The 25,986-nt window shown below is 38.5% G+C and overlaps 1 protein-coding gene across 1 annotated transcript in view; it reads left to right on the top strand.

Annotated features, from left to right (window-relative positions):
• LOC132906441 (uncharacterized) overlaps nucleotides 1–25,883 on the top strand; it is a 67,617-nt gene extending 41,734 nt beyond the window's left edge. The window contains exons 2-10 of the mRNA XM_060958644.1: nucleotides 3,936–4,062; nucleotides 5,069–5,239; nucleotides 17,829–17,942; nucleotides 18,087–18,220; nucleotides 19,382–19,532; nucleotides 20,259–20,590; nucleotides 21,040–21,258; nucleotides 21,374–21,476; nucleotides 21,588–25,883. Coding sequence (XP_060814627.1) covers nucleotides 3,951–4,062; nucleotides 5,069–5,239; nucleotides 17,829–17,942; nucleotides 18,087–18,220; nucleotides 19,382–19,532; nucleotides 20,259–20,590; nucleotides 21,040–21,258; nucleotides 21,374–21,476; nucleotides 21,588–24,127 — 3,876 coding nt within the window. The 5' untranslated portion in view covers nucleotides 3,936–3,950 and the 3' untranslated portion in view covers nucleotides 24,128–25,883. The remainder of the gene's footprint in view (nucleotides 1–3,935; nucleotides 4,063–5,068; nucleotides 5,240–17,828; nucleotides 17,943–18,086; nucleotides 18,221–19,381; nucleotides 19,533–20,258; nucleotides 20,591–21,039; nucleotides 21,259–21,373; nucleotides 21,477–21,587) is intronic.
• The last annotated feature ends 103 nt before the right edge of the window (nucleotides 25,884–25,986 follow it).

Below are 25,986 nucleotides of genomic sequence, written 5' to 3'. Positions count from 1 at the left end.
ATCAAACAGAAGCATACAAGTTACGAGCGATTGTGTTCAAAGATGAAACTCGTTAAGCTGATTAATTATCTCATCAAGCATCGTGCCTGATGAAGCAAACACCGGCCTTTTTTTCAATCTCGAACATATACGAAAAAATTAATTGAATTTCAGACGCGATACCCACCCATGTCAAACGACAGATTAAAATCCAATAAATTTCATTTTTATCGAGCTATGCTAATTCCATATTCTCTTTTTTCATAGTTGGCAGATAGGTTTTCAATACGTGCGATGGAAGTTTAACACGCGTCAGTTAAGATTCGTCCGTCGACAATAAAAAATATTACGTTAACTACCTCTCGATACGTAAAATGCGATCTGTCGGCTATAAATTTTCCTGGTGCATAAAATAATACCTTGTGACCCACCGGCCATCTGCGTAACTCTGGGTTTAAGCTGAAACGTATTTCACTGTAATGGCTCTCGCGTTGGCAATTCATATTTTCAACCGAGACCAATCGAAAACATTGTGTGTACATATATATACGATGGGAAAATATCTTCCCTTCCCGGATGCTTGATAAAATTTTAAGGCCATAACGTATCACCATGATGTCGATACTCGATTTCTAAGGGTTAATATATAGCTTTCACGGTAATATTTTTAATCCATTCGAAACCGGTTTATTATCACAAAATATTATAGTTTATATTTTCTTTCCAAATCGCAAAAGTTATAATTACTTACGAAAATTCTCGTTCACCCTGTAATAAGACCCTTTGTTAAAATTTCATTTTTATTACAATAATCTTATATAGTAAGATACGTACAGTTAATCTTAGACTAATCGTAAATATCAAAATATTTTCATTAAAATAAGAATTCATCAAATTTCCCTGCAAAATTAATGTATTCTGTTAGAGTTTGCCGTTAAGCCAAGTTTCTGGCACTGTCAGCGACGATTACTATTTTTGAAAGATATATTTTAACTTTTCCAGCATCTGGGTACTAACAGACAGATTGTACAAGAATTAGTAATGATTCGATGAATTTAGACAGCGTGTATTGTTGGGGCTTTCATATTTTCACCTTTTCCGTATCTCAATAGGAAATACGCTGTCATAAACCTCGTAATTTTCACCAGTCATGCTTCGATACGAGAGCCAATCAAAGTCTATGTATAGAGTCTTAATAGAATAGAGAAATAGACTTTTAAATAACACGTTCTTCGGACTTGTAACAGCATTGCACAGGGTAACACAGTAGAGCAGAATAATGAACGTTATCGATGAGAATTTAATGAAATAGTTCTAGACATCAACAAATAATCATTCAGCAACCACCAACGCTCGTCATTTACTGGCACTTCAAAGTCCACTATCTTGGATGGTTGCTGGAATTAACAAGAGAGAATAATTATTACCTTATTATCATCTCACTTTATTATTACTTTATACGTTAATAGATTTACATAAAACTACGATGTATTTTAGTAAAAATAATTCTTCCACAGAAAATCTCTTATAAATCGTGTTATAATACGACATAATCTGTCGTTTTTCTCCTCGCTCTATCCAAATAAGACAAACCGGAGTCTTCGCTAGTCAATCTGAGCACGAGCACGAGCACGGGCCAGCTATCGGGGAAATCAACAGAATCATAAAGAAGGAGGTATCGCGTCATAAATTTTGAGCGGAACAAGAAAAAGGACTAAAAAGAATGCCTGAATAACCGGTACTGCGGACTTCGCAAGAGAAGCTATTCATTCTAAAAGCAATTAAAAGGGGAGAGAGCAATTAATCGGAAGAAGCAAGATACGCATTTCTCTAAACTAACGTCGAATATCTGACGAGCTTCGTTCTCTGTAATCCTAAGCCTCGCCGGAAAGTATTTAGATGTGAACGCGATAGACATCAACAGGCCGAAAAAAGGCACTTTAACGGACGTAAGAAAACTTTAAAGGATGTGCTAATATTTCCGGATGTGATCGAACGCGTGCCTTCATCGACCATCTGGGATTCTATTAAACATCTGTTTTTTTTTTTTTCTTTCTTTACCGTGTAATCATACCGTTTAACTCCCCTACAATTTTCCCAACCGTGTTAAATTGCGAGAATGATATGACACGAGAATTCATGAGTAGAAATAAAATCTATGTTTTTATAGAAATTCCGATTATGATTCGAGAGATATGAGGTTGCTCTATCGCATTGTTTGGGACATTCTTGATCCAATTGTACTTTTCTAACGTTAGAAAATATTTCGAGTTTGAAATTAAACACGATTTCTCGTAAAAATCCTTTTTAGACGAAAGATTGTTATTAAAGATGTATGATAAATTTTGCACGCGTTCCTAATGAAACGTTGATAAAATTTCTACCTAATCTTAAATAATAATTTTAAACTTCCACACTTGTGACTGGGACCGGATAATTAATTACAAGATAATTCAGGGATTTGTCGTGGGTTATACAACTCCAAAGGCGTAACCGTGAAATTAAAGTAATTATAAGGTTGAAATAAACGCGCGGCCGCCTCTGTTGACTAAAATTAATAGTGGTAATTAATCAGTCTTAAAAGTTTTATAGCGACCGTAGGTTGTTTGCGTATATCTTGCGTGAGATTTTTCTCTGTTCGTTGATTGGTTTGTCACTTTTGCCACGCTCAACCGTCCACCACTATTTACACATAAATCTCCTCAATAAAGAGATTTAGCAGAATATTCCTCGCGTCTTTAAATCATCCGCTGTCGACGGTTTGGTTGCGACAAAATATCGCTCGTGATCGTCTGTAACAAATTTAAGATCCGCTACATTGTACAAAGACGTTTTTGGCTGATATAAACGGAAGTTGGAGCACAATAGAATCACAATGACGTTACTCGTACTAAATATAGAAAATTAAGTCGGAGGACTCGTTAAATACTCTTTTAATCGTTCCTTCTGTCTCTTTCCAGTAACTTGCCCACCAACGTTTCCACTTTTACATTCAGATGACGCATCGGTGTCTTTCATTGCAGATTCATTACGAAAGCATCGCTGTTCCATTCTGAAATAGTAGTATTCATATGGCGAGACTTCTCGAACGCGAAATTACCGTTCTTAGCATCTTGTCCAGCGAGGCATGTTGCTTCCGTGCTGGGAAAAAAATGCCAAAGAAAAATCTTCCTACAAGCTGGAATCGTATCCCGGCATACGCGCGTTTACGGTAAACTACGGGCGCACGAAACAGGCATAAATTACACGTTCGATGCATGTCGCGAGCGGCGCATCAACATCAACGCAACGTGTGCCCACGTTATGCACAATCGAGCCGATGGCACGCGTGAGATAAGTTCAGACGATGGGAAACGCGAAAGAAGCGGCTGGAATACCTTCCAATCAGAGGTTCACCGAAACTCTCTCATCGTTTTTTACTAACCACCATAGTCCATACTCGAGCGGAAGTTTGGCCCCGAACGATTCTCCTAAAAACGATGAAAAATCAATTTCTCATTTTCCTCACTCGTGATTCCTTCTCGCATCTTTGTGTTTCAATCGTCTACCTCGATTTCCTAAGGATAAAGACGTGATAATACTGACAATAATTTTGCATATGGTTGTAAATAATCGCAGACATCAAAGTCACACGAGAGTTCGCATTTAAATGCTACTAAATGTCTCGGTCAAGTAAAACATAGTAGCAAAATGATGATAAATAAAAGATGTAAACGAAATTTATCTCGTGATAAGTCTATTTTTGTAGAATGCACTTTGAATAGTCATAAATACAAAAATACAGAATACGGAACTATGGAAACACGAAAATGTTTTAGAATGAAGGAAAAATGAAAGAAAAAACTGGTTGATTTATTCTTGACCGAAGGCAAACAACAGACGTTCCTTCGTCGTTCTTCCTCATGGACGTTTAGCTTGGAAAAAAGGTTACAGTAATTCGCTCCACTTTGTTTCAGAATGCAGAGGAGAAGATGCTTCTTCTAGTCCTCGTCCTCACGGGCTGCTTGAACGTTCTCGAGATTGTTCGTTGTCAAGAGCTTTCGGTCATCAGGCACTCCGATGGAGACATTTTCACGTTGGAAGGTAAGCCGAGCATTAAATACAATTACAAATGCTTTTTCTTATTCTTATCCTCTTGACTCGAATAATCAGAGATGGAAGCTGAGGGCTTGGTGACGTTTCGAATAAAGCCACGATACTTGTTCACGGAAGAGCGAAACCGTAAATTGCGTAACCGTGATTTGCAGGGTTGGAGAAATCGTACGGGATTTGATATTAAAAACAACGGAAAAGAGGAACGTGCACGTTTCGCGCGGGACCGTGAAGCACAAGGGGCGCTAGGGAAAAAAGCTCGTAACAGATTAACCATGAAATTACAATGTAACGATTTGACAGCTGTATTTCAGCTGGCCAGATTATATGTCGTGCTCCATCCGCACGACCACGGATGAAGTTCTCCCCCGTGGAAATTTATCTACGATCATTACTACTTAAGTAATATCGCATAAAAGTACAGTTACGTGGTGTTCTTCCTGCTTTCCCGAAAGATCACTCCGAAAGAACCGAAATCTCGGAGACGATGAGATAGAAGTATATTTATATGCCACGCTAAAGTCAATAACGTAAATAATCTAACATTTTTCCACAATACCGTACATTCAAGATTAATAATGTATTCCCAACATTCTCAGTTCGTCCTAAACCTATATTCCTTCTCACGTAACTTTCGTGTCTGCGTAAGTTGATTTCGAAACATTTGTTAACTGAAAGATACTCGAGTTGAAAAAAATCAAACTCCAGACGATTATCGCGTCTAATAGAGGAATATTATGTTATTATCTAAGTGTGACAAAATGTAATCTGCGATAGGAACTTTATTGCATCTTACTGTAGTACATTGCAAACTAAATTAGTTAACGAGCTATGCACATTTTCCTCTTTTGTCTCTCTCTCTCTCTCTCTCTCTCTCTCTCTCTCTCTCTCTCTCTTTCTCTCTCGTAACTATAGACCACAAAAAATGGCAATATAAAAAAGGAACGAGTATTTACTCGCAGATTAAAAATTAAAAGTTACAAACACGATTGTTCAGGTTCCTGCACGGAGGCTTGCACGGTGCTCAGCAGCGGAACAGCCAGCCCTTACACACGTAGTCCTTCGACCGCGGGACTCGTTCCTCCCAACAACACCTGCACCTGCCAGTGCAACCACGGCCTCCCTACCTTCCGGGAGGATCTTCACATCTGCGTGAATGATATTCACGGTAAGCCGCTTTAATCCTCGTGCCGTATGGTTATTTTCTAATGAACGCAATCAACTCCGTATACACGTCGATGCTTTACTCGCAATTCGAATCGGTCGAGTCCAATATGAAACCTTCAGTCTGGAAATAATCCGACTGAATGTGCAGCATCCTTTCGGTGATGCGTGTCAGAACATTGTCGATTTCCCGCCCGTATGATTATCCGTAAGAATCGAGTGCACCCAACGGTACCACACACGTGTACGTTTCGCGATGGTCCATTTCTGCTGCGGTCGGCCGAATCGCGTTTCAAAGGTCCTTTGCTACTCGATCGATGACGAATCCTGCGATATTTATCCCTTCCAGACGGCGCAAAGCCACGTCTTCCTTTGCAGTGCCGAGAAAACGATCCTGAAAGTACCGTTTCCAAATGGCGACGATTTCAGAAACACGTTACATGTAAATTAACATAAATGTATAACTGTCAAACGGAATTTCACCTCGATTTCTGGTTGTATCTTCTCGAATTTCGGTTTTTAATACGCATAATCCCTTTTACTATAATTAAATACGAGCAAGTTGCATTTTGGTAACCGATTGCAAATGCCTGCGATTCGCATAAAACAAACAGTCTATCTAACTGTTTAAGGATCTTACACCGGACAAACAAGCGCTGAAACGCGGTTTAGCCGAAGTGGAAGATTTTTCTCTGACGCGCGATACTATTTCAAGTATCATTGTCTTAACCCTTGAACCTGCGAGCAACCGGATCCTCGATTTGCATACATAGAATGCATAGAACCTGCGAGTTACAACTTTTACGGTAGATATTTTATAAAGGATATTATGTAAATAGATGGAGAAGTATAGTTCAAATTCGCGCCACGAAGATATAACGCGCTTGGAGAAATGTTACAAGTCCTATAATTCAATCTGTTGGTAATAATTTGTTTCATCGTCGAGACACTCCTGCGTTTCGTTTCCCTGTTTGTACCTGTCCTCTTCGTAATTCTATTCAGCTGTGTCTTCTCCTGTTCCGCGATCGAGCAGTTGCATGCACGTACCGTTTTCAATTGAACCGTGTCATCAGAAATGATTGCCCTAGCTGTTCATGCAAATGGTTCTCGGACCACGTACTTCTGCATGACTTTGCCGCTGCAGCAAACAACTGCACGCGTGCAACACGCTACAATTTCAATGGTACACGTTGTTTGCTGAAACAAGGAAAACGAGATTGCTTTTTAAAAAAAGTCAGATTGTTCAAGGGCGAATGAAAATTGAAACTGCTGCACGAGGAATGGCGAAACTAACAGATAATTTCGTTATCGTACTTGGAATATTCGATCCGCATGACGCGGCACCGTGAAACGTATAGTTACGTCGATGTAATCAAAGGGTAGTTGACCTGACTAATTGGGTTAATTTGCAATTTAAAATGTTTTACGTGTGGCCCGTGTTTCAGAGGGAAATTAATGAGGAATTTGCTCTCATAGCGGTTAACCACACACCTTGTATTTCTGATTTCAACGTGTTCGATCGCCCAGCAACTGTATAATGCACTATACTTAAAACCTCGTTACACGTCACCTTGAATATTATCTTTATCGAATCTTGTCCACAAAGATGCGGACTACCAACTTAAATGTAAAAGCATGTACGATTATGAATAACTACAATATACGTCAGCAAATGTGAATATTGACACGATGAAGATGTAACGGTAAAAAAGAAAATATTGTAGCGTTAAAATGAAACAGAGGTGAATTTCTGTTTCTACGTGTCTAAAAATTAAAAGACTCAAAGAAAAAAAATTGTTTAAAGCAGTGACATAAAACTAAATTTTCGATCACAGCAATCTCGCTAAGATTTACATTTCTTTAATCTCAAGCAAAGAGAAAAAAAGAGTGAGATGTAATATATTCAGTGTATCATCCGATGAAATCTCTATGACCTTTAGAGAGCTATAGCAACGGTCCTCATCGATCTCGATTTTCTAAGCTCGCCAGAATCGCGACAAGACAGTGCGAAATCGCTACATTGCAACGCTGCCAACCGGAGACTTCGATGCGCGCACAAGATACGAAAGCGCGAGAAAAATTGCGGCGCCATTATTCACTCGTATGATGGTATCGGCTAAATTATTGCTACCTACGAAACCTACTTTTCTAAAACTTGTACTAATCGTTAAACTTTTCATAAAAATTCTCTCATTAATTATATAAATGGATTAACAATGTTTACACGTTTATGGGAAATTTAAATAAGCAAATATTTACAGAATATGTACAAGGATATATAGAATATCCAAAGTAAAATAAACATTATAACAGTTGAACGATAAAACGAATTTCTATCTAGATTTCATGTTACTGGGTGTATTCGTAAACGTGTAAATTTACATAAACATCAGCGGTCTAATTATCGATATTAAACCATTCAAATTTTAAAAGATACTATTTTTCATGTTTAAAAAGGTCGTAAAATTTATGCATTTTTAGAGAAACATCCAACACACTTGTAACTTACGTTTTTTACGTAAAAAGAAGGAACATTCCATCAAATGTATAAACCTAGTAAGTTTAGACGATGATTTTATTCTTCGGTTATTATAAGATATACTTAATTAAAAAAAGGAATTTGAAATAGGCATGCACTGCATGCATAAAAGTACGAATGAATCCGATAGCTAGGTATTCGCTAGTCGAGAAGTCGTGATTCGTCGCCGAATATCTTGCCCAGTGATCGTAAGCTATGAATAGTAATGGAATACCTTCACGATTGCCGACCCACGTAAGGACCGTGCCCGTTGCACGGTATCTCATTAAAGTTCACTGCTTCGTATCAAAAAGTTTAGATGATACAGCATCCGCGATGATTAGCGCGCATCGCGTGTAGGAAGGACGAAGGAAAAAAAATCTGGCAATGAAAATCTGAGAATCCAAGAACAAGAGGTTACAATAACTAAAAAAGACCTCATAAAAAGAGGAGTTATGGCAGAAATAAAAGGGAAACATAAAGACGTGAATGAAAGGAATTTTAAGGAAAAAAAGAATACGTGGAAAGACAAAGGACAGTACGAAAAAAATACAAGTAATAAAGTCATCAAGCTTGAGAATAACCTGCTAATTCCTAGAATCTCCAAGTTCTATTCAGATTTTAAAAGACATGTTACCATTCGTGTTTGAATGGCAATGAAAATTTGATACCTTTCAACGTGATTAATAAAATTACCACAAAAAGCAGGTGTGACATACATCTTGTACATACACGTTATGATAGTACATGTGTACGCACACAGACGTTATTATATACAGTAATTTTGTTCAGGTGTCAGTATTCTTTGTGTATCGCGCTTTACATTCGACGCACGTTGCAGCAAACTGATTCTGTTCCTGAGCATTGTAATTTCCTTCCGTCTGCACGGATGTCACTGTTCCTTGCCGTGCATTTAGCTAATACGCGTCACATCTTTTAAATACTTATTATAATCTTAATCTCCATAACCTCCATATATTTACAAAGTATTATCTATCTATATAGTTACGAATTCGAAACGAATTAAAGAAATTCTCAGACGTCGTTTAGGTATCGATCCAATTTTTTTTACACACAATATTTTACACGCGCGAAAAGTAAAGAAAGCTATCAAATTTGAAATTCATTACTCCGAATAGTATAGTTATCCTGGACAATGAATAGTTTACTTTATGACCTCGAGACCGCGACAGAAGGTCGCATGCAAGTTTCACCTTATGACCGAACCCCTCGAGCTTACCAAACCAGCAATAATGTAACCATACGATCCTAATATTTCATGTGCACACGTATTATGCACAACTTATTTTCCATCAGGCTACTTCGTAGACACATATGACAAACGAAGTAACATTATTGTGCACAGAGTTCTCCGATCCCATTACCATTTGCACGAATTAATTACAGCTTAGACGCAAATTTCAATAGAAGGCAACGAACTGCTAGTTTTTATTTGAGGCCAAGCTAACATCTATCTAGCCGTTTAATGAGGATTCAAATTCAATTGGTTGAGTAAGTGTCCCATTGTTTCTGGGATCACAATCGTGACCTTAATCTCTCCAAGACCAATAAACCATAAAACGACTGGTATTCCTTTGCTATTCATGCGATCTTAATATTAATTGCGATAATCTTATGAGTTGTACACGTGTAGAGCTCGAAGGAATTATCTCACCGATGGTTGGGCTATAATTTTCATTCCTCGCGTTGTTCCGCACGTTCGTCCATTTCTCGTGTTCTGCGTTGAGGCAACCACGTGAAACAAGTTTCCCGACAAAATTGGTAAGGGATTCTTAACCAAGCTATGTTCCTTACGATATTCAATCGATGATAAACACTTGGAACGCATTGCGTTTATTAACTTCTTAATCATTTCATGCATCGACGGACTGTTAATCGCACTTTCATCTTCATATTATTTAATATTCAGCCAAGAAGACCAATGCAATCTCTACGGTGAATCGATAAGTTTCGTAATATTCATTTGCAGTAAAATAGTTTGTCTTCGGATAAAGAAACCCATTTACGAAGATAGATATTTATCCATCGTCTTCGTCTTCCTCGTCCAATTATACTCGATACAGGTTTATTACGCTCGTAAACTACTTAAAATGAAGCAGGAAACAAAGTCGAAGATCGCGGTACGATATAACGTGGACGGTCATAAAAATTTTCGCTTTATTTTTTGGCACAACCTGTTTCAATTACAACAAGCACAGAACGTAACCGCTTCTTGTAACTGGATAGTTTTCGATGCTAAATTGATGTCGCGAGATTATTATCACGATAAAATAATCTAATCTCGATAAAATAAACCATCATCGCAAATTTTTTCTATGTTCGTCTGTAAATGGAATTCTAACGATATGCAAACGAGTGTTAATTAGTGAAGAATTAAAATTCTACACGGGTATCCGTTATTTGAATCACCTAGTTGAACTAAAACTTAGATTGCCTATTTTTTAGATAACTTATAGATTGTTAAATCACGATTGTAACGTCGTAAATTTTTTTATATTTTCTCCACTGTATCGCCAATACTGTTTTCCTTCCCTGTATTCTCAATCTCCACCAATGCTTTAACTCTAATTCGTCGATGTTCGAAAGCCTATCAACTCTCCTGTTCCGTACAGAAACTTTTAACAAATATATATTTTGACAAGCTCTTATTTTAGTACATCTTTCATAAACGTCATGTCATAAAAGTATTCCTCTTGCAAATATCGTGTAGAAGTAATTACTTCAAGAAAAACTCTACACCTTTTTCTTTCGTATCTTCGTGACCTGGAGACCGCTGTTACGAAGAGAATAGAATTTAGTGAAAAAACTCAAAATAAGAAGAGGTTCATATTATTGTGCCCCTGAATATAAATTTTGTTTTAGGTTACAAGGTCTAGAAACATAAGAAGAGCTATTTCTATTGCTGTTTCTTGTAGCCTTTAGCTAGAGCTACACGCCAAGGTTAACCTTTTGGAAATGTCCTTTGTTATAAATATATGAGCGTGCCCCCTATCATGTTCTTCTTCCTATTGTATTGTAACACTGCAAGAGTGAGGATCTGGATCAGCATACACTTATACTTATACTTATACCTATACTTATTTCAATATAGTTTTTTATTACAAATTCATCCACTCGGTCCTCTATCAGTCAACCTTAACATATTGTGTTAGGACGCACTTGGCTGCGAGGCTTGAACATTGATACATCCAGAAGCTCTTGACTGGCCGAAACTATGCAGCAATGCCGTATATTCTCGCGACGTTGGCATCTGTCGGAATGTCATCCTTCGTCGATTTCACGTACCTAAAAACCTGACGAACTTGCTTGTCGAAGTATACGACACGTATCCAACCGCGTTAACAGTACCTCGGTACGCGGATTATCGCATTAAGGTGTCCTCGAGGACTGTCCGGAGGAACCATGTCGGGGAATTAATCATGTCGTCAGGATGGACGAGTGTTTCTGCGTCTCGGGGCCGTGTCATCGTCGCAATACATCGTTCTCGTGAATTTCACAGTTTCCTTGTCATTAATTTTCGTCGATTTCTCGCGGCGTCGAAGAAACAGGGCCAGATTTACCCGCTTTGCGAAAACAGAAGACATATTTCACAAGGCCAGAAGATATTTCAAATTTCATGCGAAATCCGCTTCTCATCACTCGATCTGTCACGTCGAGATCCACTCGCGCATTAGTCAACGAAATACCGCTTCGACGATTCGATTGGAATCTTCGAACATCGAATCTGCTTCGCGATTTAAAGAAGAGAATTCAGAAATGCAGGAAACGGTGATTCATCGAGAGATCCTAAGCAGTGTGTTTAACTGAGGCATCTGACAGAAAATTGCGATTTCTTCTTCATAATAGTCGGCATAATTTATGGATAGATATCGTACGCGCCTGTATACCTATCGCGGTTTAAAGTGTACGCGAGAAACGTTTTAAACGGACGTAGTAATAGGTACGTATCTGTTTTTCACAGAGGCTGACGCGTAACTCGTGGTAGCCGGTAATTAAAAAAGCTGAGCACAAGCCAGTGGTTCGATGCCGGCGTCGTCAGGGTCAACCGGTCGTGTCAAACGTGTCTCTTGCCGTTTTGCAAGCCCGTTCGTGTGCCCTATGCAACCGATAAATAACAGATTCACGGTTGTATAGTTGCGGCGAAGTGTACACGCCAAGAGAACACACGGTGCAACCGTAGGTTGATCAAAAGTACCGCAAGGAACAATATCTCTTCCTCCTTTGACTTGTCCACCTCGATAAAACCATCTTCACGGCCCCGCGACTGGTAAATGCCAGTATGTACACACGATTTCGAGTCGAAACCACGATCATAATAGCGTAAAGTCGGCAATAGTCGGTGGAAGCGAAAGTTTCATTCAGCGGATAAAAGTCTCCTTCGTCATATAGTTCAAGAGATTTCAAAATAAGAATTTTTTCTTCTTCGCAAGAATTTTTGTTCACCCTACGAATTAGGGATTTGAAAACTCCGTAAGAAAAGAGTACTTTTTCCTCAGCAACAGTCGTGTTAATTTATTTCAGTTACGGTGGATAATTTTTCCCATCGAAATCAAACAATACGCGAGTCCTTAACGCTTCTTGAAGTAGAAAGAGAATCACAGACTGCAAATCTTCTCTTAATAGGCAGTATATAGTTATCGTAGATAATTATAATCCTCAGCCATTCTGATTATCCATAATTATTTCATCTGTACACACACTCAGTGTCCGAGTCACGTTTATACTAAGTCATCTAAGAGCCACGGTCAAGTTAAGTAAATTCATCGTAATTTGTTCGCTGTTTACTAATTCCTACATTTTTAAACGAACTTATGCAGAGTTTCTCTACTTCTACCGTCTATGCAGCGCCTTCCCTTTCCGTGAACATTAATAAATCACGTGCAGACGTTTATTCATATCAGGCATTCTTCGTGTTAAACCATCAAAAGAGAATCGAACGACGGAATTTACCACAAAGCTGTACCAGCTTTGGTATTGGTATTCATCGAAACCGAGTGGCCATAATTTCACCATACCAATTCCAAAGTGACTTTATCTACCAGAGCCTGTGGTTCGCGGAGCGAAAAGGCAGGAAGATCGGTTTCGAGGATTGGTCGTGGTTCGACGGAGGTCAAGGTTCATCGGCGAGTATCGTCCCGTTCGCTCACTTTCCGGGGTCGAGCTTGCTGATCGTTAATCAACGGCTCTTTATCTGCTGGTCGATCGTAGAAGGCACAAGTAGCCGGGCCAGCGTCCTCCTACTAGCAAACGAGGACACCGAAGAGAGCTGCCGGCGTTAATTGCTCGCCGGCATCGATTATCGTAAATCGTGTCGTTGAACGGCCACTTTTAACGAGATACACACCGGTGAATCGCGTCGACCGAGAAAACTTGAATGAAAGATCCATTCCTCGAGGCCCCTTGATGAAAGTGAGAAGACGGTTCCGTAGTTCACGATTTTCAACGATGGAGGGGTGGCGTACCGATTCGAAAAAATCAACCCAATGCTTCGAATTATATAGTTACGAAATGCGTATAGTAAATGAAAATCAACGTGACACAGTTTTTTTTATTAACTAGTATATAATCTTGGGATAGTAATAAACGCTACGTAACTATGGGAATTTAGAAGAGATTGCTATGACAATTACGTATAGTGACTCACGAAAATGTTCGAAACACTTAAGGGAACTTTTTACAACTATATTACGCGCATCATATAAAATGTTTTGAAATTTCATTGTTTAATGAGACACAGTTATTATATTGATAAAATTTGAAACAAAACTTTAAGTGCATATAATAGTCACGATATTTATCGCAACCATACACTTCGCAAAGATCATCGGAGTATTTAAATAATCAACTATTCGCTACATTTGTAAGCTAGAATATTTAGTGTAGCTATGGATTATTGCATAATAAACGTCATTTTCCAACGAGCTCGTTTTGTTCGTTTGATCGTTCCATTTTTTCAAAGCTTCGGTCTGATTATTCTCTTCGCTCTTAAAATATCCCCGTTCTATTTCTTGCAAAGTGCATCGTGCTGAAACATGATTTACGAACCACTTTCCTTTATGGACATAATAAGAGTACCTCCATTGAGGAAGACAGCAAAAATACTACGTTTTTATATTCCACACAGAACCAATATATCCGATAAGAAACTGATAAAATCGCAAAAAGATGTACCGATCTAAACGTTTTTTACTCTGACTAGAAATGTTCACTTCAAGACATGCTACGGTTAAACGAAATTTATTAATACGACAACCTAATATTATATTGAAAAATGTAACGATAAGAGAAATCCTTTCGCAGGATACTAGGAATTAAAAATTACTCCGTTAATAACGATTGTTTGGTTTTCGAAAAACTAGATATTAGTTACGTAGGTATTTCGTAGTAAAATTATCTCAGTCAGAATACTAATCGTGAAAAAGTGAAAGTAAGGTAAATATAAGGTGCAAGAGCTTTGAGAAGCCAAGAGGTTTCGTCTAATAGAATTATTCGACCACTCGTCGGCAACGATTACGTTTATTAGGTAAATGGACTTACCGAGTCTCCATTGAAATTTCCATTGGAACCGCGCGGAGAGCGAAACCATTAGGAACACGAACCGCAATTTACGTCTAGCGATCGTGATTCCGTATTAGGAGCCGAGTGTTACAACGCTGTCAGTAAAAACAGCTTCTCGTTGGTAGCCCTAATCGACCGCAAATTTCTCGTTGTTCCCAACCATATGCACTTTCGCGCGAATTCTCCGCGACCATTAGGAATGTACCTGTACCTGTCCGAATATTAACCTTAATGCAATTCTTCTTCGCATGTCCATGAGAAAAACGCACAAAAGGATACGCGTATCTCTGGTAATAACGCCACGACCACCTTTTTTCTCGTCTAGAAATTTCACGGTAAAGCTTCGATAATGGTACACGCAAACACGCGCAAAGCGAAAATAAAATGCCAATTGTGCGGACACGGTTTCCAGCGTTAAAAGATTGAAAGAGAGTTCTACTTCTACGAACGATGCAGCTAGCATAAGGCGGATCGAGCAATTAGTAGAACGCTAAGATAAATCTAGGCGGTCAGGGTCGGGACCTCGGATCGGTGAATATGCGCCACCAGGCACATGGCATTTTCTCTTTTGGCGCACACGTGTCACATTGTACGAATCTGCGTATCCGACCAGGAAAGTCACCGAAAGATCTACGAGACTCTCCCTTTGGCTTTCTCCTTACAGAACAATGATGCCCTACTAAACGTGACTAGGCCGATTCGACAACCTACCGAAGATCTAGACTCGTCGAGAACACTCGGTTGTATAGATCGGTAGATTAGGTAGTCGTGCATGATTCGCGGCACGATTCAAACGTAGTCAACGCGGCTCATCACGCGGCAAAAGAAGCATCGTTCTGCGTTGCAATTATTTTTACGAAAACCAATGGAATATATGTTCGTTATTTTTGTACAGACCAATGATACGTTCATTGGCTTGTTAACACTTTGTCGCGTTCGTCATATATGACCGGCCACGGTTTCTCCTGTGATGCCACGGTGATCATTGATGACCGGAGCGCTTGAACTTCTTACAATTGTAAAAATTGTATGAAAATTGACAGTTAGGGCATTTTGAATATAAGCGATAAATAGAAGATACTTTGAAATAAAAAGTGCCCCATTGAACAATTAAACATTTTCATTATAACATCAATAAAAAAGAAATTGAGAACGAACTTTGCATCTAACGGTGCACTGTGTTTGCATTCGTATCTTTGAGGGGTGATCTACGAATATTATTATAAACACAGCTTAGAAAATAATCGTAAATGCTACTCTATAATCATATAATTGAAGTTAGTAGTGTGCACATACCTTACTATTATATATAGAATGAGCAAATATTGTTTACTAGTATCTTCTACACATTTCAACAATATATTCTGGACGTTTTGCTTACAACGAAATAACGAATGCGAATGGTTTGTTGAAATAAACGAAGTCTTGTTAGAATATATCGCTATCGACTGTTAGCAAGGCGCCACGATGGTCACCCGTAACCACTAATAAGATAAACGGTCTTACATCATCAATTTATTATTATTTTGCCATTATATGCTTTGAATAATAAAAATACTCCCGTGGCGTCCTGAGCAAAACATGTGATTTCGGCATGGCAGTCAAAGTGTTATGATAAGCGCTAATTTCATATCTTCCAAAATATGATGCATTTAAAAATAAAATATTTAAAAAAATGTCGAGAAGTATGAAGAAGCGTTTAACTCCAAATCCAAAGAAAAGGACAATTTTGGTAACGCGAGATCGATTGACGACACACTGGATTCTAAAGCTGTACATAAAAGTAACACATTTTTGATATCGTGTGCTTCTTTTGTAACCGCCCTTTAAACAATTCCGCAAGAAACGGCATTTTCCGGAATAACTAGTTCCACTGATTTTCAGGAATACCAGCGAACCGCACAGTAGATACGTCAAACACTTAAATCTTGATAAACGGCAAAATATTATCGTATGACATTCTCTCGTTAAGGAACCGGTACTGTCTTCACCGCAATTTGCAGCCGTGTCGGCTTTGCAGTTTACCGGCTCCCTGTCTCCTTCTCTGTTTACTCTATTTCTACGAACAACGTATCGATAAATAATTCTCGTAAAGAATGCTCTATTAACGATATTAGCATTAAAGGTTTCTTCGAAAACAAGAACTGAAAGGTAAAAACCGTTCGATATCGATGTACGATATGTATTTGATAGTGGCCGTTTATTTGCATTATTGTGCAAAAGGATTGACTGAAACGTTCTAAGACCGGTTTTATTAGGTACCAGATTACTCGCGATGACAATTCGCTCGCCATCGACGAAATCATTAACATTTTAACGAGCGGTTTCTTCTTTCCAACAGAAACCTCGTAACTGTTAATTACAAATTAAACAACGTATTTTGTAAGGTATCGTAACATTCGACACGGATCATGCCACGTTAAGAATCTTCGGTCTTGGAATTCGCTCCTCGACGATTCCATGATACGAGGAGACCTTTTTTACAACCGATTAAATAGCCCTTCAAAGAGAATATATCAAAATTCGAGGCAACCAGTAGTTAATTAACATATTTACGGATACGTTATGTTGTTTGTACCTGGTTTCTTCTAACTGTTACGTCGATGAAGATTCTTTTTTCTTTTTTTTTTTTTTTCTTTTTTAAGAACTTTGCAGGAAATAAACGCGTCAACGAAATAACGTATAACCGCGCCCGACCAATTTTCTCCAAAGAGATCGACCATCTCACGAGCTTCAGTGCAAGAGTGTCGACCTTCTCGACAGAATACAAACATACGTGATCCTTTGTATATTTCCCGATCAAAGGAAGCGCTCTGTCCATTGCGCCTTCGTGCGGAGCATGCCGAATTTTCGAGCGAACTGTATAATTGCACCGCGTTCAGATGACCGCGACCAATACGTGACTGAGAACTACAAACCGTGCTTTCGTGCATACGCACGAAATTGCCAGTCACGAGAAAACGTTAACTTGCGCGGCAAGAACACCTTCGTTCGTGCTATGTCGATGGGTGTGGTATCTCTGAGAGATCGCTTGGGATTAGAGAAAACCGTCAACGGAATACCATCGAATTTCAAACGATAAATATATTTTGCTATTATACCTCGAAGTAAGTCGTAAAATTCTTATTCTCTGATTTGCCTAATTCTGTTTTATGATCCTATTCGTTCTTTCGTCCGTATCGGAGTATCGATCGGAGCCATAAGATGTAATTAATAGCCTGATTGAAAAGAAATATACGCTATATTTCATATCTAAAGAACAATTCGGTAAAATTGTGAATTCATCTACAGGTATGAGGTACGAGATACCAACGAGAAACTGTCTTCGTTCGGAATCATGGTATATTAAAATGCTGCTCCTTAATCGCAAAGTAAAATTAAAATCATAAAATCGAGAAAACTGTACTTATCGTCCTCTGTTTCTTGTCCATGATTTTTATATCGTAGACAAAATATAGAAGACGAGTAATTGATTTAAATAATTGAATGCTTGCAGAGTGTAACGTGGCTGGTTTCGTCAGTAACACGGGCCAAATCGAAAGGGTGCCGTACGTGTTTTTACCTCAACGTGGCCAAATAATATACCCCCATGCAGAAATTCAATTCGAAGGTAAGTTAAATCAATCGGAGAATATTGTGAAATTTTACATCCTCAAAATCATCTCGAACGTTACACATACTCTCTGTAATTCTGTTGTTATCAGTCGATCAATGTTTGCGACGTTGAGAGCACTAATTTTTTATACGATCAAAGGTGTGAGCATGCCAGTGTGTGGTATAACCGGAGCTCAGCAATTAGGACGCACAGGATGGTCAGAATTGAGAAACCTTTCGGACACCGAGCCACCCTTCAGGCTGTTTCGTGACGAAGGAAGAACGTTCCTTCAGGTTAGTTACATAAAATAAGTGATTACACTGTCAGCTGGCGATATAATAATAAGCAGTCGGCTGATATTCGTCGGCTTTTGAAGGAAATTTAAAGGTGCAAAATTACACAGAATACGCGTAATAGCCAGAAATACGTAAAATATCACGGCTCGTCGTGATAATTAGCGAGTGAAACAAATCTCTATGTAGTTACACCACTTGTAGAAATTATGTAATACAATGAATATTTTGGCAATGAATAAAAGAAAGAAAATGATTGAAATATATCGAGCAAAAATTGAAAATGTTAGAGTATTTTTTTCCTTTGCTGTTCAAAATTATAACGTGTAGCCTATGTTGGATATTTTATATATTTTTATACGTTATACGTGTTCTCTGCATTTTTGCAGCTTTCAATCTCGCACGAATGCAAAAAAATTTGCAACGATGGTAATTCCAATGCGTAGAACATCTAAGCATTTTACAATTTTAAGAGAATTACACTGACGAACGAAACATTAGCTTTTACGACACTGATAATATCGAAAGCCTTAAGGAAGACTGAAGAATAATTTTTAACGTAAAGAACAGAGTGTCTTGTTTTAAGTACTCGACGATCAACGTTCCTTTTTGTCGCGTTGTGATGCGAAAAGTGCATTTTTATATACAGCAGCTTTTTAGTAGTACCAAGCTTTCGCGATTGAATAAAATACAGCTGCGCACACCCAAGTGCCGCAATTTCGCGACCGACCGGCAAATGAACGTCCCTCGGTCTGTCCGAGTCAAATGAACGAAGGACAGGCGTCCGGTGTTTCTTCTGGAAACTTGTAAAATCTTTAATGTAAGGTTAATAAGGAACCTGGAAGGCAGCCGCTCACAGAAACGTTTCACAGCGGAATGTGAACGTGACGTTAAAATTTCATGCACCGGAGGAACCGAAGACGTGGACAACGATATATACGATACTGTTAGGTGAAATTCGTGCACTTTCCGTTCGATTCTTCCTCATAAAAATATAAACGGGACAAAAAGAAAAAGACGTGCTTCGATGTATTTCCTTATTCATTTATTGCTTGCCCTTTTGCGTGTTGCTTCTTCTTCTTAAAAAAAAAAAGAATTTCCTTCGGCATTGAACTCCTTTGCTTTTAACAGAATAATTTAATTCGAACGATTTTGTTTCAGTGGATAGGTGAAACGGGACTAAGAGCGGCAGCTGAAGGTCGAGTAGTGACGGCCAAACTCGTCTGCAGAGACGCCTCGCCGAAGTCGAAGCTTCCCGGAGTCTTCACCCCGTGCGTGGCTTTCAGGGTCGCTGGTTCACCGTCTAAAAGTAGTCGGTATTCAACATATCCCGTAATCGAACGAAAATAAATTTTTTCATAAAAATGGAAATTTCAGTTGCGGGACATAGAAATGCGGAGAAAATAATGATTTCTGCCTTGATATAGCACGCAATTATTCTCTTTACCTAAGTTATCGTCCACCACCAATAGCCTAATAATTAATATTTTAATCGTATGTTAGATATTATTTTATAATATTATTCTATATTACATATTACGATAAATATCGTTTTAATATTATTTATAATGTTTGATTACAAACAACTAATGCAGTGAACTCGTAGAACCGTTTTCTACGATTTCGATGATTTCTGAATATGTTATAAAAATCAACATTTTGAACAATTTTCTCCTATACATACGACCTTCGGTTTCGCTTGGTTTCCTAGATATTTGCAAAAATCTGTCGATATCACTGTGGCGCATTTCTGGTTATAGTTGTGCGTTTGTAGAAGCGTACACGTCGTAAACGAAACTCAGGCGAGATTAAAGGTCCCGTGCACAACGTGCATACGCGAGGCTACAAGAAACATCCTATATATTATGTCTATATATTATATATTATATATATCGTATAATATATAACTCGATTAGAAATTAATATCGTCAATGTATTGGATTTGAGGAGATTCACCAGCAATATAATTGTAAATATTAAAAAAAATTCATCACGGTACATTCTAAAACTGTGCTCCTTTCTTTTTGTCTCTCTGCAGGCGTTCGAGAAGTGATGTTCTCTTCGACGACACAACTCTCACAAGGTCTTTCCGCCACGGAATACACGGCTATCGGTCTTTCGTCCGTGATCCTTGCCTTGATCTACGTTGCGAGCGTGTCCTTGTATCTTCATAGCAAAAAGACTAGGAGGAAAATCGTCGAGGAGCCAGAAATAAGCTTGACTCCTGGCCGAGAAGTTGGTGGATTGGTGAAGAACAATCCTCTGCTCGCTGCTTCGAGACACTTCGAGAGCGATACTAACAGTGGCTTAACGGAGAGCGATCTTGGCGATGATCTGCCACCGAGCGACGGTGAACAGGGATTTGAAAATGTTGGTGAAGCTACCTTTAGAGTATTCTATCTAAAAATCGCAAGAAAAAAACATCGTAAACACATTTCTTGCTTTCCTAATTTCAATATCGTTTCTTAATTAACCAAAAGGGTTTTAATAATGACATAGTTAAAAGTAACGACAACTTGTTGAACGCAGAGATCTTTGAAATAACTTTCAAATAATTGGTGAATCGTCGATGTGTTATATGGTTATGAAAACAAAGAATACTTTGAAAGAGAATGGTAAAAACACGTGTTTACCTCCAAACCCACATAAAAGACAATTTTGATAACATAGAATTGATATAGCGAATATCTTATAACTGTTTGCCTGCAAAAAGGTAGGAAATGTGACTTAACGTGTTCTTCTCCTACAGTCTTAATTTTTATTTGAAATCAATTCAAAGAAGTTTTGGAGCGTGAAAATCATCTTCTATGTACAAACAGATTACTTCGGCTATTGTTCATCCCCACTGCATTTACATGGAACAATCTGAGGGTTGCTTTGGAACTGGATCGATTTTAGGTGAAAGACTGCCAGAAGAAGATGTACGAGTCGTGGAAACTGCGGATAATCCGCATCAACAGGATGTGCCGGTGTTACCCGGGGCTCAGAGAAGAAAACTGTACTTCAACCCCGCTTATTTCGACAGACAATTGTTGCTTGTAAGCTTTCCCATAACTCCCGTAGATACGAGATGATAGATTCTCTGGTGAAAAACTGATTTCCTATATTTTGATAACTGCGAGATAATTTAAAGACAGCCGGGCATCTTTCTAGGCGCCCCCTCCAGCAGCCATCGAATTCCTTCTCAAAATTCGGGAAGTTATCTCTATCGCGAAGCACAAAATGGCCGCAAAGAGATTCGTTCCTACTCTCGTCGGTTAGTTGACAGTTTTTTTTTCTCTATTTTAACTTAACGACCAAGGAAGGTGACAGGAAACGATTCTCAACTAATTCAAAATATCCAATATTTCTTCTATCCACGATTCAGGTATACCGGAAGAAGAAACGAACACGGAGCACTGCGAAACCACGAAAAATCAGCAACAATCAGCTTCGAATTCGGCTCAGAGTTCTATTACGAAGTCACGGAAGTCTCAACGATGCACCGGATGCCCAGGTTGCACAAACTCGTTCAGGGACACGGCCGCGCTTCCGGAACCTGATCAAACGAATCCAGGTGAGAGTAAAGTTCGCGCATGGTTGGAGGACGTCAGATCAACGCCTCAACGACGTTGGCGAGACGCGGAGGAAGCCCGGAAAACGCTTCAGGAAAATACTAAAACCTTCAACAAGAACTTGGAGTATTTAAAAGAACTGGCCAAACGAGAATTCGACACGGACGTGAAAGGTTTAACAGGAAAACTCCTTTCTTCGTGGAAGGATAATCCACCGATGCTGAAAACGTTCCAAAACGTCGCAAGAAGCGAAATCCTGGAGACAGGCGATCGGCATAGCGTTTCAAAACGTTCGACCAAGTCGATGTTCGAGGAATCGAACTATTATTCGTCGAGGAACGAGGATTGTTCGGCCACTAATGGCAACGATGTCATTAATGCCAGAGTGAGGAATGCCATCGAAAATTCGTTCATTAAACAGATGGAAGAGAACGCAACGTTGGAGGAAGAGACGGTGGAGAAAACAGAAGCTGAAGAGAAGAGAATCGTAGTCCCTGAGGACGAAGATAATAAAATGGAAGAAAGAATGGCTGTCAAGGAGAATTCACTTGGGAAACAAGCGAATAAATTCAATGAAAATACAACACGATCGAAAAAGGAACTACCGGATATGATCAATGAGCTTCCAGGTGCTAAAAATACGGCAAAACGTATAATGGATGCCGTGATCCGCGAAATGGTCGATGCAAAGGTACTAGAACATCATTCGAGATCAGGCAACATCACGGATTATGAAGTGGATAGTTTAGAACGGTCGAAATCTAGCAGAAAGTCGTCTACTTCGCCAGAGTCGACCGATCAATCGAGTCCAGCTTTATCCACCGCTCTGCCAATGGACGAGGAACTGACGATGCAAAACGCTGTGATTAACACTAGGACCGGTGAAATGATGATACCGAATAAACTGAACAAGGATATCCTCGAAAGAAGCTATTATAATAGCCTGCCCGAACTAATTTCTTCGCAAAAATCGGAAAGTTACTCGCTTGTTAGCGAAGTGTACGTGAACGATGGTTATGATAGCCCAGCCTGTAGCGACGATTCTGGGCCAGAAATCCAATACGAGCCCGAGAATCCCGGTCATTTAACTATCAAGGTTCAAGATTCGCCGAAGAACTACGTCAAGCAGGATGAATCTGAATACGAGCCAGACACGTTGGATAGGAAACCGATGAAATTGAAGATCAACGACGACGTAAACTACGAAAAGGACGTTCCTGATGAGATCTATGTGGACTCTCTGGAAAGACCTGCTCAAATCCTCCTCAAAAGCAAAGGCAGTTTTCGCGATCAAGATTCGTCGAAAAATGGCTCATGTTTGCAACGCGGCTACGGTAGCCTTCGAGAAATCTACGAAGCTAGACTGAAGTCGTGTCCCAGAGACTTGTCTAACAGCACCAAATCGCTAAATGGCCATTTGGATGACTCTATGTCCTGGAAGAAGTGTAAGTATTTAACGCCAGAGACCAGACAGTTGAAGAGGCAACGACAACCGAGCAACCAACCTGACGTGGTACCGTTACCACCTATGGAGGACATCTATCAGCATCCGAAACCTCCGCGCCGTGTGAAGGACGCGAAATTACCATCAAATTCTCTGTCAAAAAACTGCTGGGACAGGAGTCCTGCCGAAGCGGGTGACCCTACGACCAGCAACGGTGCTCCTGTCCCGCTTGAACACACCCACGTAGGGACCACTGATTGTTCTTACTCCTGCAAGTCTCAATCGCCCGAGGAATCGATGACAAGGTGCAGACACCAATTGGAAGACCAAATCAGAAGCAATTGCACGCGAGGCAAGTCAAAGTCCAACGTTTCTGCGTCATGGACCAATCCTCGTAGTTATAAAGATAAAAGGAAGTTGTTCGATCAGTATCATAAACAGGATAACCAGAGGAGGAACAGCGAACCTCAAACTTACAAAAAGCATCTGACAAAACCTTCCAGAAACTGCGAATCGACCAGCAATTCCACGAGTCATTTATCCGGTTATCAGCAGCCACGAATGAAAGTAGAAGATAGCGGATACTTAAGCAGCACAGACAGCAATGGCTCGCACAAACAGCTACTAAAACACGAGGTGAGCAGCGTTTCGGAAACCGACGAGACAGAATCCGTCTGTGATGGTGCAAGCGAAAGCGGCGCCGAAAGCGTTGGAACGGACAGTGTCTTCTTTGGAAATTTCCGCAGACTCTCAGGCGTGGAAATTGGAGCGAAGCACACGTACCTTCAACCGTTTTGTACCAGGAATGAGAACGGTGTTTTAGAGAGGGCAAACTTTAGCACCAGCGATAGCGAGACTGAGAGTTTCATCACGGTTCTTCCGCCGTGTGGAACTAAAGAACCAATTTAATCATAAAGCTGTCTGATGAGTAAAGTTGTATTGTTTTTCTGTTATTTCGATATCGTGTAGCAAAGAATTAATTAGCATAGATTGTAGTATAATTATTGTACCTGTTTACAGGTTGCAATTGATGATTGTGATGGTAATTGTAGAATCTTTTACGTATTGTTCTTTTTTTTTTCTTTTTCAAAGACTATATAGTAAAATGAATGAGATGACTTGGAAATACAGTACTAAATACGTTCAGAATGAGTAAAAATCAAAATTAAATTGCCATCTATCTACGTGGATAGATATTTTCACAATAGTGGCAATTCACAAACCTTCTCACAAAAGACATAATTAGTATTGTTTAATAATGCGTTTAAGGGCCAGTACTTTCATTACTTCTGCACATTACATTGTATCTTATACAGATAGTCCTAGATTTGAAATAGAAACATAAGTAGAAGTTTCTTGAATTTATAGAATTATCTTTTACCGATTTTTTACTATTTTCGTTTAATGAACTGGTTTTCTTATTTTCTTAATATAAGGATAACTATGCGTAAATTCCTTTTTACTTAATTGATAAAACGTGACAGACGCGTTTGAAAGTTCGCTGAACGGGTAAATGTACAGTTTAATTACTGATATTAAGTCTGAGTAAATCTGAAAGTAAGTTACTTCGCATTTACTAGTTTACCGACTCTTGATATACTTATATCATATGTTATGAAAAGGGTTACTAAATTTAAGGGAAGATTTATTTAATCGTATCCCTTATATTCTACCAACAAGAAGGAAATCTATATATATATATAATTAGTTTAGAGAAGGAAAAAGGAATTGTGGCCGACGATACGTAGAAATTGCCATCGTAATTTAACTTGATAGTGAAGTGGCCGGAAGTGCAATATTATGTGGTAAAGATATAATAGATAAATAATTAAACAGATTACTGATATTCTTACTAGAATATTGTAATACTACAACTTATAATTGCTAGTCGATGTGATAGTAATTTCCTAACGAAACGAAAGAAAATTTTTATATCAAATGACATATAAAGAATTGATCACAACACGCACAAGTAGGAAATTCTATAAGCAACGTAAAAGTTGTTTTGTTTTCACACCGCCATGTAGTTATCCAATCTTGAATTTAATACATTACTTTATCAATGTTATTAATACACTTGTTATTGTTATCTTTCATGGTAGTCATGAAATAAAAGAGATTATAACAACATTTTATATATTCGTCAAAGGAGACCTCGACTACTTACCGACGTTTCACATTTTATTTAATTAATGGTTATTTTATTTAATTTGGTGCTCATTGTTGACTTTATTGTTACAAAATATTACGCTTTGTTTAATAATGGCATTTATCACGAAATATAAAGTTAACTGTATTTGTTATTATCGAAATAGATTTTTACATATTTCCTATTTATGTATTTTATATTTATAGTATGTTACATCTTAATATATATGTACTTTCGTTATTCTATTAATTTATTATAGTTTTATATATTTATACGCTAGGATAAAAAATAATTGTTAAACAAATAGAAACAAAACAAATAATAATGATTGTTATATGTTAGAGCTTAAAAATATTAATAAGAATCGTCGCGCCTCGCCTCTCGTAATAGAGTAATCTTTTTCATATCAGAAGCGCACGCTTCAATGTACCTGCCAGATGTATATAAAATAGATTTTAATATATTGAATGTTTATAATGTAACAATATAGCAGTGCTATATATAATATATTTTATATTATTATATTATTTTAATAGTTATATATATATAATATTTTTATATATAATATATATATAACTATTATAATCCATATATATGGAATGTTTTATTTAACATATAA

This window comes from Bombus pascuorum, chromosome 4 (assembly GCF_905332965.1).
Source record: "Bombus pascuorum chromosome 4, iyBomPasc1.1, whole genome shotgun sequence".
Lineage (NCBI taxonomy): Eukaryota > Metazoa > Arthropoda > Insecta > Hymenoptera > Apidae > Bombus > Bombus pascuorum.
The sequence above is the reverse complement of the archived record's forward strand: the minus strand, read 5'-3'. Positions and strand labels throughout refer to the sequence as shown.